The following is a 16,183-nucleotide window of genomic DNA, read 5'->3' as shown; positions in this document are numbered from 1 at the left end:
ATTGACATTTGACAAGGGCTCATTGCTGTCAAGGGCAGCCACCCTCAACTTATCCTCTGGAATTCAGCTCTCTTGTCCGTGTTTGGAGCAAAGATGGTAATGAGGTCTAAAGCCAAATGGTCCAGGCAGAACCCAAACTTGTATCAGTGAGCAGGTTACTGGCACGTAAATGCTATTTGTTAGCACTGTCAACCGTGACTTCTATAATGCCGCTGATGATTGAGAATAAACTGATGGGGCTATAGATTGGGCCTTTATTAATTGGAGTTTAGGAAAATGAATTGGGAGAACGCGGACTTTATTAAGAAGATGTTAGTGTCCATCCTGGACTAGGACTCACATCAGCTGATAATTGTGGGGGGGGGGGGGGGGGGCGATTTCAGTTTTGTGTTGGATTAGTTGTGGGGAAAACGACAAACTGTAACTTGGTTGGACTCACTTGGCCGATTGGTTGTATTATTGATTGTGTTTTGAATTTAAAAATTTTTTTTTTAATGATGTTCAAGGCTGAGATAGGCAGACTTTTTAATCAGTAAGGGAATTCAGGGTTATGGGGATAAAGCAGGAAAGTGGGGTTGAGGATTATCATACGAGATCAGTCATGATCTCATTGAATGGTAGAGCAGACTCTATGAGCTAATGGCCGGCTTCTGATCCTACATCTTATAATCTGAATGGCCAAATTGGATTTCCTTGACTTTTTGAGCACAGGGCCTATAGAGACAATTTTCCACAGTGTTGGGTAAATGCCAGTGATGGAACTATACTTGAATAGCTTGGTGAAGAATGTGGCTAGTTTTGAAGTGCAAGTCTTCAGCACTACAGCCAATATGTTGGCAGGGCCTTTGCTGTATCCAATGTGCCCTGTAATTTCTGGATATCATATGGAATTAAATGAATTGGCTGAAAGCTGGCATCTGTGATGCTGGGGGGTTCAAGTGAAAGCAGAGATGGATCATGCACTCAACATAGCTGGCTGAAGATGGTTGCAAATGCACCAGCCTTATCTTTTGCACTCAACTGTGGGCTCCATCTCATAGAGTTTGGGGACTGTTGAGAAGCCTTCTCCTCCTGTTAGTTGTTTGGCCACCACCATTCACAACTGGTTTTATGGCAATCTGGTAGTTTCATGATCATTACTGCTGAGACTAGCTCTTTATTCCAGATTAATTTAATTAATCAAATTAAAATTTCCCCAGCTACTATGCTGGAATTTGATTCATGAATCTGCAGCATTTGTGAATGCACGGAGTGTGGTAAATAAAATTGGTGAGTTACAGGTGAAGATTGCCTTGTGGAAATATGATACTGTGGCTATAACAAAAAGCTGGCTCAAATAGGACAAGATTGGGTATTAAATACCCGTGGATACAAAGTATTCATGAAAGATAGAACAGGAAGAAAAAATGGTGGTGGGGTGATAGCATTGATTAAGGACAGCATTGTAGTACTCAACAAAAAAGGATGTTCTGGAGGGGTTATGGACGGAATCTATTTGGTTAGAGCTAAGAAACAAAAAAGATGCAGTTACATTTTCAGTATCCATAGGTGGTCACCAACTAGTGAAAAGAGTGTAGAGGAGCAAATCCACAAATAAATTACAGAGAGGTGCAAAAATATTGAGTACTTTTAATGGAAGACTTTAATTAACCAAAAATAGACAGGAATAATGGAAGCGGTGGCGTAGTGGCATTGTTGCTGAACTAGTAATCCAGAGACCCAGGGTAATTCTCTGGGGATCTGAGTTTGAATCCCACCATGGCAGACGGTGAAATTTGAATTCAATAAAAATCCAGAATTAAAAGTCCGAATGATGGCCATGAAACCATTGCGGTAAAATCCCATCTGGTTCACTAATGCCCTTTAGGGAAGGAAATCTGCCATCCTTATCTGCATGTGACTCTAGACCCACAGCAATGTGGTTGACTCTTAACTTCCCTCTGAAAATGGCCGAAAAAAAGGTGTATGTCCAGGAAAACCTCCTACAACTATATGAAAAAGGTGGCGCTGCTAGAATCAGTTCTTGTGCATGAGGTAGACTAAATGGATCAAGTGTCGGTCGGAGAATATTTAGGGAACAGTATTCAAAGTATCATAAGGTTTAAGCTGACTGTGGAAAAAGACAAAGAACAGTCCAGAGTGAGAAAAATAAGCTGGATGGAAGCCAACTTCAATGGGGTAGGAACTGATCTGAGCCAAATAAATTGGAATCAAAGGTTGACAGGAAAAACAGTCAATGAACAATGGGCTACTTTCAAAGCAGAGATAGTTTGTGCAGTCAAGATATATTCCCTAGTGGAGGAGCTGGTTAAAGGACTGGGGAGCATGCAGGCAGGGAAGGCCCCGGGGCCAGATGGGTTCCCGGTGGAGTTTTATAGGAAGTATGTAGACCTGTTAGCCCCGTTGCTGGTAGGGACCTTCAATGAAGCAAGGGAGGGGGGGACCCTGCCCCCGACAATGTCGGAGGCGACGATCTCTTTGATCTTGAAGCGGGATAATGACCCACTTCAATGCGGGTCGTATAGACCGATCTCGCTCCTCAACGTAGATGCTAAGCTGCTGGCAAAAATGTTGGCTACGAGGATTGAGGACTGTGTCCCGGGGGTGATTCACGAGGACCAGACGGGATTCGTAAAAGGTAGGCAGCTAAACACCAATGTGCGAAGGCTCCTAAATGTGATAATGATGCCATCGGTGGAGGGAGAGGCAGAGATAGTGGCAGCCATGGATGCGGAGAAGGCCTTTGACCGAGTAGAGTGGGAGTATCTATGGGACGTGTTGAGGAGGTTTGGGTTCGGGGGAGGGTTTATTAGTTGGGTTAAGCTCCTGTATAGAGCCCCGGTGGCGAGTGTGGTCACGAACCAGCGGAGGTCGGAGTATTTCCGGCTGTACCGAGGGACGAGGCAGGGGTGCCCCCTGTCCCCTCTGCTGTTTGCATTAGCAATTGAACCTTTGGCCATGGCGCTAAGGGAGTCGGGGAAATGGAAGGGGATGGTCCGAGGGGGAGAGGAACATCTAGTGTCGCTGTACGCAGACAACCTGTTGCTGTATGTGGCGGAGCCAGTGGAGGAGATGGTTGAGGACATGTAGATCCTAAGGGTGTTTGGTGACTTCTCGGGCTATAAGCTCAATGTGGGAAAGTGAGCTGTTTGTGGTGCATCCGGGGGATCAGGGAAGAGGGGTAGACGACCTACCGTTGAAGAGGGCAGAAAGGAGCTTTCGATACTTGGGGATTCAGGTAGCTAGGAGCTGGGGGGCACTGCACAAACTTAATTTGACGCGGCTGGTAGAACAGATGGTGGAGGATTTTAAAAGGTGGGACATGTTGCCACTCTCGCTGGCGGGCAGGGTACAGTTGATTAAAATGGTGGTCCTCCCGAGGTTTTTTTTTGTATTCCAATGCCTCCCAATTGTGATTACCAAGGCCTTCTTTTAGAGGGTGAGCAGGAGCATTATGGGATTTGTGTGGGCGAGCAAGACCCCGAGGGTAAGGAGGGGGTTCCTGGAGCGTAGCAGAGATAGAGGAGGGTTGGCGTTGCCGAATTTGGGTGGCTACTACTGGGCAGCCAAATGATCCGTAAGTGGGTGATGGAGGGAGAGGGGGCGGCGTGGAAGAGGTTGGAGATGGCGTCCTGCAAAGGAACGAGCCTGGGGGCGCTGGTGACGGCACCGCTGCCGCTCTCGCCGACAAGGTACACCACGAGCCCGGTGGTGGCGGCAACGCTAAAGATCTGGGGGCAGTGGAGACGACATAGGGGAGCGATGGGAGCCTCGGTGTGGTCCCCGATCAGGGATAACCATCGGTTTGTCCCAGGAAGGATGGACGGGGGTTTCAGAGCTGGCATCGGGCAGGGATTAGAAGAATGGGGGACCTGTTCATCGATGGGACGTTTGCGAGCTTAGGGGCGCTAGAGGAGAAATTTGGACTACCCCCGGGAAATGCCTTCAGGTACACGCAAGTGAGGCCATTTGTGAGGCGGCAGGTGAGGGAATTCCCGCTGCTCCCGGCACAGGGGATTCAAGACAGGGTGATTTCGGGCGTATGGGTCGGGGAGGGCAATGTGTCGGCGATATACCAGGAGATGAAAGAAGAAGGGGAGGCTTTGGTAGAGGAGCTGAAGGGCAAGTGGGAGGAGGAGCTGGGGGAGGAGATTGAGGAGGGGCTGTGAGCTGATGCCCTAAGTAGGGTTAATTCCTCTTCCTCGTGTGCCAGGCTTAGCCTGATACAGTTTAAGGTAGTTCACAGAGCGCATATGACGGGGCGAGGCTGAGTAGGTTCTTTGGGATGGAGGACAGATGTGGGAGGTGCTCAGGAAGTCCAGCGAACCATGTCCATATGTTTTGGTCATGCCCGGCACTGGAGGGGTTCTGGAGGGGAGTTGCGGGAACAGTATCTAAGGTGGTGAAGGTCCGGGTCAAGCCAAGCTGGGGACTAGCACTATTTGGAGTAGTGGACGAGCCGGGAGTGCAGGAGGCGAAAGAGGCCGGCATTCTGGCCTTTGCGTCTCTGGTCGCCCGGCGAAGGATCTTGTTAATGTGGAAAGAAGCGAAGCCCCCCAGCGTGGAGGCCTGGATAAATGATATGGCAGGGTTTATCATGTTGGAGAGGATAAAGTTTGCCTTGAGAGGGTCTGCGCAGGGGTTCTACAGGCGGTGGCAACCATTCCTAGACTATCTCGCGGAGCGTTAGATGAAGGTCGGACAGCAGCAACAGCAACCCGGGGGGGTGGGGGGCATGTCTTGCTATGTGAGCTTTCTTTCTTTTTTGTTACGGGGGGGTGGGGGGGGGGGGGGGTGGGCGGGGGTTGTTTGTATGGTTGAAAGTTTTGTTTAAAAATTCTTAATAAAACATATTTTTTTAAAAAAAAGATATTTTTCCAAGAAAGCGACAGGTAGGGCAAACAAATCCCTGGATGGCAAAAGAAAATATGAAAACGTACTTATGACAAATGTCAGGTCGAAAATACAATTGAAAACCAGGCTGAGTACAGAAGGTTCAGAGGGGACATGAAAAAGCAAATAAGAGAAACAAAGAGGGAGTATGAAATGAGACATGCAGCCACCATAAAAGGAAATCCCAAAGTCTTCAATAGGCATATAAATAGTAAAAGGGTGGTAAAACGAGCAGGGCCAATTGGGGACCAGAAAGGGGATTTACACATGGAGGCAAAGGGCATAGCTGAGGTATTAAAATGAATACTTTTGTTATAACCTGCCTACTTACCATTGGCTGGGGACTAATGACTATCCCAAAATCCTGTGGGAGTATGAGCTTCCCCAATGAGGGGGGCGGAGAAACCACTAGGAAACTCCTCATATAAATAAGCTGGCCAGTTCAGGAACCAGCAGGAAGGAGTATGTAGCAAGGGAAGTTACTGCTACTGTTATGTATATATGTTATAGTAAATAAATGTTATTACTTTGTATTCTTAAAACTCGTGCTGGATTCTTCGTGGCCCTTACAAAAACTTTATATCTGCTTTTACCAAGGATGAAGATGTTATCCAGTCCCTGGTGAAAGTATCATTCAGACACGAGAAGTGTTTAAAATTCTTAAGGAGGTGGTACTGGATGGGCTATCTACACGAAAAGTCAATGTAACAGAAATGTTGGGGATGAGGTGGTGTTTGGGAAGGTGAGGGGGTGTATCGAAAGGTATCTGGAGGCCAACGACAACGGGGAGGTGCGAGTGGGGGTGGTATGGGAGGCGTTGAAGGCGGTGATCAGGGGAGAGCTAATCTCCATCAGGCCTCATAGGGAGAAGACCGAGGGCATGGAAAGGGAGAGGTTAGTGGGGGAGATTTTGAGAGTGGACAGGAGATACGCAGAGGCCCCGGAGGAAAGATTACTTGGGGAAAGACGACGGCTCCAGACGGAGTTTGACCTGTTGACCACGGGGAAGGCGGAGGCACAGTGGAGGAAGGCGCAGGGAGCGACCTACGAGTACGGGGAAAGGGCTAGTCGGATGCTGGCACACCAGCTCCGTAAGAGGACGGCAGCGAGGGAAATAGGGGGATTCAAAGATGGAAGGGGAGCCACGGTTCGGAGTGTAACGAAAATAAACAAGGTATTCAAGGCCTTTTATGAAGAGCTGTACAGATCCCAGCCCCCAGGGGGGTAAGAGGGGATGAGACGATTCCTAGACCAACTGAGGTTCCCGAGGGTGGAGGAGCAAGAGGTGGCTGGTTTGGGGGCACCAATCGGGTTGGAGGAGCTGAGCAAGGGTTTGGGGAGTATGCAGTCGGGGAAGGCCCCGGGGCCGGACGGGTTCCCGGTGGAGTTCTACAGAAAGTACATAGACCTGTTGGCCCCGCTACTAGTGAGGACCTTTAATGAGGCAAGAGAGATGGGGACCCTGCCCCCGACAATGTTGGAGGCGACAATTTCCTTGATTCTAAAGCGAGATAAGGACCCATTGCAATGTGGATCGTACTGGCCGATCTTGCTCCTCAATGTGGACGCTAAGTTATTGGCAAAAGTGCTGGCCACGAGGATTGAGGATTGTGTCCCAGGGGTGATTCATGAGGACCAGACGGGATTCGTAAAGGGCAGGCAATTAAACACTAATGTGCGGCGGCTCTTAAACGTGATAATGATGCCATCGGAGGAGGGAGAGGCGGAGATAGTGGCAGCTATGGACGTGGAAAAGGTCTTTGACCGAGTAGAGTGGGAGTACCTCTGGGAGGTGTTGCGTAGGTTTGGGGTCGGGGGAGGGTTTATCAGCTGGGTTAAGCTCCTTTACAGCGCCCCGGTGGCGAGTGTAGTGACGAACCGGCGGAGGTCGGAGTACATTCGGCTGTACTGAGGAACGAGGCAGGGGTTCCCCCTGTTGTTTGCATTGGCGATCGAACCCGTGGCCATATCACTGAGGGAGTCTAATAAATGGAGCGGGGTGGTCCGAGGGGGAGAAGAGCATCGGGTGTCGCTATACACGGATGACCTGTTGCTGTATGTGGCGGACCCAATGGAGGGGATGGTGGAGGTCATGCAGACTCTTAGGGAGTTTGGGGAGTTCTTGGGCTATAAGCTCAATGTAGGGAAGAGTGAGCTTTTTGTATTACAGGCAGGGGACCAAGAAAGAGGGATAGGGGACCTACCGCTGAGGAGGGCGGTGGGGAGTTTTTGGTATCTGGGGATCCAGATAGCCAGGAGTTGGGGGGCCCTACATAAACTGAATCTGACGAGGTTGGTGGACCAAATGGAGGAGGACCTCAAAAGATGGGACATGTTACCGCTCTCGCTGGCGGGTAGAGTGCAGTCAGTTAAAATGGTGGTCCTTCTGAGGTTTTTGTTTGTGTTTCAGTGCCTTCCCATCGTGATCACCAAGGGCTTTTTCAAGAGAGTAGGTAGGAGTATCATGGGGTTTGTGTGGGCGAATAAGACCCCGAGGGTAAGGAGAGGGTTCCTGGAACGCAGCAGGGACCGAGGAGGGTTGGCGCTGCCAAACCTAGGGAACTACTACTGGGCAGAAAATGTGGCGATGATTCGCAAGTGGGTTATGGAGGGAGAAGGGGCGGCATGGAAGAGGATGGAGATAGCGTCCTGTAAAGGAACGAGCTTGGGGGCGTTGATGACGGCAATGCTGCCGTTCTCGCCAGCAAAGTATACCACGAGCCCGGTGGTGGCGGCAACGTTAAGGATCTGGGGCCAGTGGAGACGGCACAGGGGTGCAGTGGGAGCCTCGGTGTGGTCCCCGATCAGGGGTAACCACCGGTTTGTCCCGGGGAAGATGGACGGGAGGTTCCAGGGCTGGCATAGGGCGGGGATTAGAAGAATGGGGGACCTGTTCATCGACGGGTCATTTGCGAGCCTAGGGGCACTGGAGGAGAAGTTTGAGCTACACCCGGGAAATGCATTTAGATATATGCAGGTGAGGGCTTTTGCTAGGTGACAGGTCAGGGAATTCCCGTTGCTCCCGGCACAAGAAATTCAAGACAGGGTGATCTCGGGTGTATTGGTCGGGGAGGGCAAGGTGTCGGCAATACACCAAGAGATGAAAGAAGAGGGGGAAGCGCTAGCAGAAGCGTTGAAGGGTAAATGGGAGGAGGAGCTGGGGGAGCAGATCGAGGAAGATTTGTGGGCTGATGCCCTGGGTAGGGTTAATTCCTCCTCCTCATGTGCCAGGCTCAGCCTGATACAATTTAAGGTGGTTCACAGAGCGCACTTGACGGGAACGAGGTTGAGTAGATTCTTTGGGGTCGAGGACAGATGTGGAAGATGTTCAGGGAGTCCGGCGAACCATGTCCATACGTTTTGGTCATGCCCGGCACTGGAGGGGTTCTGGAGAAGTGTGGCGGGAGCAATATCTCAGGTGGTGAAAGTCCGGGTCAAGCCAAGCTGGGGGCTAGCAATATTTGGAGCAGTGGACGAGACGGGAGTGCAGGAGGCGAAAGAGGCCGGCATTCTGGCCTTTGCGTCCCTAGTAGCCCGGCGAAGGATCTTGCTAATGTGGAAGGAGGCAACGTCCCCCAGCGTGGAGGCCTGGATAAATGACATGGCTGGGTTCATAAAGCTGGAGAGGATTAAGTTTGCCTTGAGAGGGTCTGCGCAGGGGTTCTACAGGCGGTGGCAACCGTTCCTAGACTATCTCGCGGAGCGTTAGAGGAAGGTCGGTCAGCAGCAGCAGCAACCCTGGGCGGGGGGGGGGGGGGGGGGGGGGGGTGATTGCTTGGAGGGATGGAGGAGCAGGAGACAACATGAAGGGTGGGGGAAACTGGCACATGCGGGAGCGAGCCAGTGTATAAAGCTATGTAAATATACCATCTTGCCATGTATATTTCTTGCTCAGTGTGATTTCGTGTTATTTTGTTACCGGGGGGCGGGGGTTATTGTTTGTAAGGGGAAAAAATTGTGTTGGTAAAAAACTTTAATAAATATATTTTTAAAAAAAAGAAATGTTGGGGAAGACAGGGGACGGAATTCTCCCCCCCCACCACGCCGGGTGGGAGAATTGCCCGGGCGTCGGGCGAGTCCCGCCACGCTGCCCCGACGCCTGCACGCGATCCCCCAAACTGCACACTCCCCCCCAAACTGGCGCGGCGCGAATCACGGCTGGCCGCTGGGAGAATCGGCGCTTGCCGTTGGTAACGGGCAAGTGGCAATTCTCTGGCCCGGATGGGCCGAGCGGCCTGCCCAACACGACAGGTTCCCGCCGGCGCCATCCACACATGGTCGCTGCCGGCGGGAACAGCGCGGGAACGTTGTGGAGGTGGCCTGTGGGGGAGTGAGGGGGGTTCCTGCACTGGGGGGGGGGGGGTGCGGGCTCAAAAGGGGTCAGGCCCGTGATCGGTGGCCACCGATCGGCGGGCCGGCCTCTCTGAAGGAGGACCTCCTTTCCTCCGCCGCCCCACAAGATCCATCTGACATCTTTTTGCGGGGCGGCCGCGGGGAGGACGGCAACCGCGTATGCGCGGGTGACATCATTTACGCGGCGCCAATCGCGACATTTACGCGCCGCTGCTTTTACGCGGCGCCAAGGCCCGGCGCGCGTAAATGACGCAGCGCCGCTCCTAGCTTTTCACTCCGGCGTCGGGACTTACTCTCCCGATGGGAGAATTGCGCCCAGGGTTTAGTGAGAGATAGGAACTGAAGGAAATCTCCAGAGCCTGATAATCTGCATCCAAGTGTACTACTTAAGGAAGTGGCCGGCGAAATAGCTGATGCATTGATGGTTAGCTTTCAAGTTTCTATAGACTCTGGAACAGTTCCTGTGGTTTGGAGGGTAGCTAATGTAACACCACTATTTGAAAAAGAGAAAACAGGGAATTATAGACCAGCCAGCCTGATACCGGTCTTGGGGAAAATGCTAGAGTCCATTATAAAAGATTTAATAGCAGAGCATTTGGAAAATAGTGGCAGGATCAGACAGACTTGGCATGGATTTACAAAAGGGAAATCATGCTTGACAAATCTACTGGAATTCTTTGAGGATGTAGATACTAGAATTGATGATGAGGAGCCAGTGGAAGCGTAAAGATAAGCCCAGCAACTACAGGCCAATCAGTTTCACTTTGGTGGTCGGGAGACCTCTAGAAACAATAATCAGGACAAAGTTAAGAAGTCACATAGACAAATGTGGATTAATGAAGGAAAGTCAGCTTTGATTTCTGAAGGGAAAATAATGTTTAACTAACTTGCTAGAGGTTTTTGAAGAGGAAACAAAATTTTGATGAGGGGTATGCTGTTGGATGTGGTGTATATGGATTTCCAAAAGGCATTTGATGTAATGCAACTTAACAGACCTGTCAGCAAAGTTACACTTTACGGAATAAAAAGGACAGTAGCAACGTGGATATGAAATTGGCTGAGTAACCTGAAACAGAAAGTTGTGGTCAATGGGTGTTTTTCAGGCTGGAGGAAGGTTTGTAGTAGAGTTCCCCAGGGGTCAGTGTTGGAATCCTTGCTTTTCTTGATATGTACTAATGGCATGGATCTTGGCGTATAGGGCACAATTTCAAAGTTTGCAGCTGATGCAAAACTTGGAAGTATTGTGAACTGTGAGGAGTATAATGTAGAACTTCAAAAGGACATAGATAAGTTGGTGGAATGGTTAGATAGATGGCAGGTGCAGTTCAATGTGAACTGTGAGGAGTATAATGTAGAACTTCAAAGTTGGTGGAATGGTTAGATAGATGGCAGATGCAGTTCAATGTGGAGAAGTGTGAAATGATTAATTTTGATAGGAAGAACATGGAGAGACAATACAAAATAAAGGGTACAACTCTAAAGCGCAGGAGCATAGGAACCTGGATGTATATGTGCATTAGTCACTGAAAGTGGAAGGACAGGTTGCGATAAGCTACAGTATCCTAGGCTTAATTAATAGGGAAATCTGGTACAGTAGCAAGGATATGATGTTGAACTTGGATAAATCACTATTGCGGCCTCAGCTGGAGTATTCCAACCGGTTCTGGGTGCTGCACTTTAGGAAGGATGCGAATGCATTGAAGAGACTGAAGAAACGATTCATGTGAATAGCTCCAGCGATGAGGAACTTGATAGATTGGAGAAGTTGGGATTGTTTTCCTTGGAGAAAAGATGGCTGAGAGGAGATTTGACAGAGGTATTCAAAATCATGAAGGGTCTGGACAGAGTAGATAGGGAGAAACCATTCCCACTGGTGAAAAGATCAAGAATGGGAGGGCACAGACTATAAAGTAATTGGCAAAAGAAGCAAATGAGAAAAAACATTTTCATGCAGCAAGTGGTTAAGGGCTGGAGTGCACCGTCCAAGAGTGTGGTAAAGTAGGTTCAATCAAAGCATTTAAAAGGAAATTAGGCTGTTATCTGAAAGGGATGACTGTGCAGGGTTATAGGAAGAAGATGGGAGAATGGCACAAAGTGAATTTGGAAATCCAGTGCAGACATGATGGGCAAAACAGTCTCCTTCTGTGTCGTAACAGTTTTGTAATTCTGCTTTTTAAAAAATTTCCTCCCCTCCCCCTCTCTTGCTAATCTGGTGGTTTATAAAATCACATCAGAAGTATATATATATATATACATGTATATATTCTTCAAACCTTCAGTTTCAGAGGATCCATTTCTTTAGTCAGTTCTTCTCTCCGTAATTCTGCAATAGTCCTTGGTTCTTTTCTGTCCGTTGTGCTGGAAAATCCTTGCTCAGACAACAGATCCTTAAAGTCGCTTGCAGAAACTTTTGGTTTTGGTCCTGCAGGAGGGGGAAAAAAATCAACTGAACAATAGGATTCTACTGCAAAAACCTCCTTGCATGGTCAGCATTCAGTGATATTAAGAAAAAGAGAAGTGGCGCAGTGATTAGCACTGGAACTGCGGCGCTGAGGACCTGGGTTCGAATCTCGGCCCTGGGTCACTGTCCGTGTGGAGTTTGCACATTCTGCACATGTCTGCGTGGGTTTCACCCCCACAACCCAAAGATGGGCAGGTTAGGTGGATTGGCCATGCTAAATTGCCCCTTAATTGGAAAAAAAAATAATTGGGTCCTCTAAATTTATAAAAAAAGAAAAAGAATATTTTTCCAGCAATTGGGGCAATTTTCATCTGGGCAGAGGAGATTACAGAGTGCTTTGAGAGAGGTGTTCAAAGTTATTAAGGAATGGGGGGGGCGGGGTAGGTAGAGACAGTCCTTCAAAGGGGTGACTTAATAGTGATTCATAGAGGCCTAACATGAGGGGCGTACATTTAAGATTAAAAGACATTTTGGAGAAATAAATTTGTTAACACAGAGGGTTGGGAGGTTGAGACTGGAATGTACTATGGAGTTAGTGATTGAAGCAGAAATGATGTCAACAGTTAAGAATAGATTTGAAAGGTGATTAAATGAAAAGGAAATAAAGGGATATCGGAAGAGAGCGGGGATATGGGGTTAGGACTAGGACTGGTGTGGGGGATAAACACTTACACAAACTGGTTGGGCCAAATGGTCCGTTTCCGTATTGTAAATTCTATCCAATCCTATGTACTTTAAAACATTTTTTTCTCCCTCCCTTAAAAACGGAGGTTTGATAAATAATATTAGAAAAAAGACAGCTGAAATAGAAATGTACCAAATCCTGGTCCACGGATTCCGCGTTCCTCCCGTCTTCCCATCACAAAATTCAAATTGTAGTTGGGTTTGGTCTGGGCTGCTGGCCTGGACTTTGGTTGCTGGGCCTGTTGCCGTGAAGGGGCACTGCTGCCCAGTGTTTTGCCCGTCTGCCATGGGCCACTGCCCATTGCTGGCTGGGCAGGTTTCTGAGTGAATGCTCCTCCAGCCATAAACCCGCCACTCAAGGAGCCTGTAGGAGGATGAAGAACAATCATTAATATGAAGTTAATGTAACTGTGCAGTTTATATTATTTATCCATGTTTTCTCTGCACATGAAAGCATTTCAAACATCTGTGTTCTCTATCATACTGACACCAAATTGGGGTGAGGATAGTCATAATAAGGAGGACTGCAGCAAAGTACAAGAAGACATTAATAAGCTTGCAGAACAGTTGCGTAATTTGCAAACTTCAAAATAGATAAGTGTGGTCGTATATTTTGACAGAAAGAAAGAGGCCACATATCCTTTGAAAAATAAGAGTCTAAATCGGGTAATGGAATGGAAGGATGGGGAGGCGTACAGAGGCACAAGCTCATTAAGGCCATGAAAAAAGTAAACACTGTGATTCATTCCTACAGGGACAGAATTAAAAAGCAGATACGTTATTTTGAACCAATGTAGAACCTTGGGCGCGATTCTCCGAGCCCCGTGCCGGGCAATCGCCGCAACCGCGCCACACGCCCCAACACCGGCGCGCGATTCTCCGAGGTGGGGAGAATCGGTGCCATCTGCACCGGCACGTTCGGCGTGGTGCCGGTTGCGGGTCGCTGTCCGTGGCCGGGCCACCGATTCTCCAGCCTGGATGGGCCGAGCGGAAACTGCAGAGTCCCGCCAGCGCCGTTCACCCCTGGTCGCTGCCGGCAGGAAAATATTCTAGAATGATAGCAAAACAAGAGAAGTCATATCATCAGTAAAGATTGAACATGATAGGGCTCTTTTCTGAGAAAAAGAGAAGACTGAGGGGTGACCCAATAGAGGACTTAAAGATTATGAAAAGGTTTGATAGGGTAGATGTGGATAATGGGAAGCCTGTGGATGTGGTGTATCTGGACTTCCAGAAGGCGTTTGACAATGTGCCGCACAAATGACTGATCCAGAAAGCGGGATCACAGGGTATTGGGGGTAGAATATTTGATTGGATCGAGAATTGACTGACTGACAGAAAACAGAGGGTTGGGATAAATGGGTCCTTCTCTGGCTGGTGAATTTTTAGTGGGGTGTCACAGGAGTCAGTCTTCAGACCTTAACTGTTTACAATCTATAGAATGATCTGCAAGCAGGGACAGAGTGTAACATGGTAAAATTTGCGGATGATCCTAAAATAGGTGGGAAAGCAGGCAGTAAAGAGAAGATAAAGATTTTACAGACGGATATAGATAGGTTAAGTGATTGGGCCAAAATTTGGCAGATGGAGTTTAATGTAGGTAAGTGTGGCGTTATCCATTTTGGCTGAAAAATTATACTGGCTGGGGTTTAGAAGGATGAGAGGGGATTTGGTCGAGGTAAACCAAATACTAAAAGGGATTGATAAAATAATCGTCAATCAAATGTTCCCCCTTGTGAGGCAATTTAGAACGTGAGATCACAGATTTGGGTTTAGAGGCGGTAGATTTAGAACTGAGATGAGGAGGAACTACTTCTCGTAGAGGGTGGTGAATTTGTGGAACTCGCTGCCACATGGTGTGGTGCAATCTGAATCATTAAATTGTTTCAAGGAGACAGATATATTTCTGATAAAAAATAGGTTAAAGGGATATGAACAGGCAGGGAGGTGGATTTGAGACCAGGAAGAGATCAGCCGTGATCTGATTGAATGGCGGGGCGGATCAGACTCAAAGGGCTGAATTGCCTACTTCTGCTCCTAATTCCTATGTCGAGAAAATGTTTCCACTTGAAATTAAAACCCCAGCTGGTAGCTATTAAACTAAGGTAGTCTCTAACAAATTCAATGGGAAATTCAGGAGAAACTTATTTATCCAGAATGGTTAGAGTGTGGAACTTGCAACCACAAAGAGTAGTTGAGGCAAAGAGCATGGATGCATGTAAGGGGAATTTAGACGAGTAAACAAGGGAGAAAGAAGTAAGAGGATATGTTGATGGGGTTCGATGAAGAGTGCATGGAGGTTTTGTGGAGCATAAACACTGGCATGAACCTGTTGGGGTGCATGGCTTGTTTCTGTGCTGTAAATATAATTAAAAAAAATAAATTTAGAGTACCCAATTTCTTTTTTCCAATTAAGGGGCAATTTTAGCATGGCCAATCCACTTAACCTGCACATCTTTGACTTGTGAGGGTGAAAACCATGCAGACATGGGGAGAATGTGCAAACTCCACACGGACAGTGATCCAGGGCCCGGATTCGAACCCCGGTCCTCAGCGCCGCAGTCCCAGTGCTAACCACTGCACCACATGCCGCCCTAGTGTGCTGTAAATATTATATATCTATGTATGTGGCGAAGTATTACACGGAGTCAAACTAGACATTCCCTCCATAAGCTTCAGCTCATTCAAAGCTCAGCTGTCCGTATCATAACTTGCACTAAATTCCATTTGCCAATGTTCTCGCTGACCTATTTTGTCCCATCAATCAAAACCTTGAATTTAGAATTCTTATCGTTGACTTCATGGGCTTGGCTGTCCCAATGTTTCTAACTGCTTCCAACACTGTAATTCTTTAAGAAATCTGTGTTCCTCCAAATCTGGCCTATTGTGTACCCCAAATTCGTTTGTCACATCACCAGTGATGTCTCGCTCAGAAGCCCTGGAATTTCCTCCTTAAACCTTTCTGTCTCTCCATTTCTCGGAGCTTCCTTAAAAACTACCACTTTGACCAAGCCTTTAGCTATCTCTCCTGATATCTCCATAAGTGGTGGGGTGTCGACTGATTATGCTCTTGTGAAGTGCCTTCAGTTCTTTTACTGGATTTATGATATAAATGCAACTTGTTGTTGAAACTAAGTTTCCCAATTATTCGAACCCTTATCCATCATCATAATTTTGTAAAACAATGGTGTAGAGCTGTGGGACAAAATTCAGTCATCATAACAGAAACAGAAGATAATTCACAATAACACAAGACATTACAATGAATAAAGTAAACAGGTCTGGGAATGCATTACAGAGAATCTCAAACAGTTTAGAATGCGAGCGTGCAAGCTTTTCACTTTTATGGGTAAATTACGAACATAATCTATGCTTAAAGTTCAAATCAATATTCCCAATAATCTTCATGTATTTGAAGCTTCACGTTATGCATCTTAACGTTTTGATTTCAGATTTTTCCAACAGCAAAACAACAAAAGTAAGAAACACTCCTTCCATACCTCTAGCTTGTGATGGCGGAGTGGACCATAATAATCTTTATTGTCACAAGGAGGCTTATGGCGTTCAAAAGACATATGTGCAAACACATGGATAGGATGATGTGGAGATGCCGGCGTTGGACTGGGGCGAGCACAGTAAGAGGTCTTACAACACCAGATTAAAGTCCAACAGGTTTGTTTCAAACACTAGTTTTCGGAGCACTGCTCCTTCCTCAGGTGAATGAAGAGGTATGTTCCAGAGACATATATATAGAAAAATTCAAAGATGCAAGACAATGCTTTGAATGCAAGC

At 47.7% G+C, this 16,183-nt stretch overlaps 1 protein-coding gene across 3 annotated transcripts in view; it reads right to left on the bottom strand.

Annotated features, from left to right (window-relative positions):
• Positions 1 to 16,183, bottom strand: part of gak (cyclin G associated kinase) — a 215,773-nt gene that overhangs the window by 8,303 nt on the left and 191,287 nt on the right. For all 3 annotated transcript variants that reach the window (XM_072517104.1, XM_072517103.1, XM_072517105.1), the window contains 2 exons: positions 12,525 to 12,755; positions 11,520 to 11,668 (listed from right to left, as the gene is read on the bottom strand). In XM_072517104.1, the coding sequence (XP_072373205.1) occupies positions 11,520 to 11,668; positions 12,525 to 12,755 (380 nt within the window). The remainder of the gene's footprint in view (positions 1 to 11,519; positions 11,669 to 12,524; positions 12,756 to 16,183) is intronic.

The sequence above is a fragment of the Scyliorhinus torazame genome, chromosome 9 (assembly GCF_047496885.1).
Source record: "Scyliorhinus torazame isolate Kashiwa2021f chromosome 9, sScyTor2.1, whole genome shotgun sequence".
NCBI classification, from domain to species: domain Eukaryota; kingdom Metazoa; phylum Chordata; class Chondrichthyes; order Carcharhiniformes; family Scyliorhinidae; genus Scyliorhinus; species Scyliorhinus torazame.
Note: the sequence above shows the minus strand (reverse complement) of the source record. Positions and strands in the feature narration are given on the sequence as shown.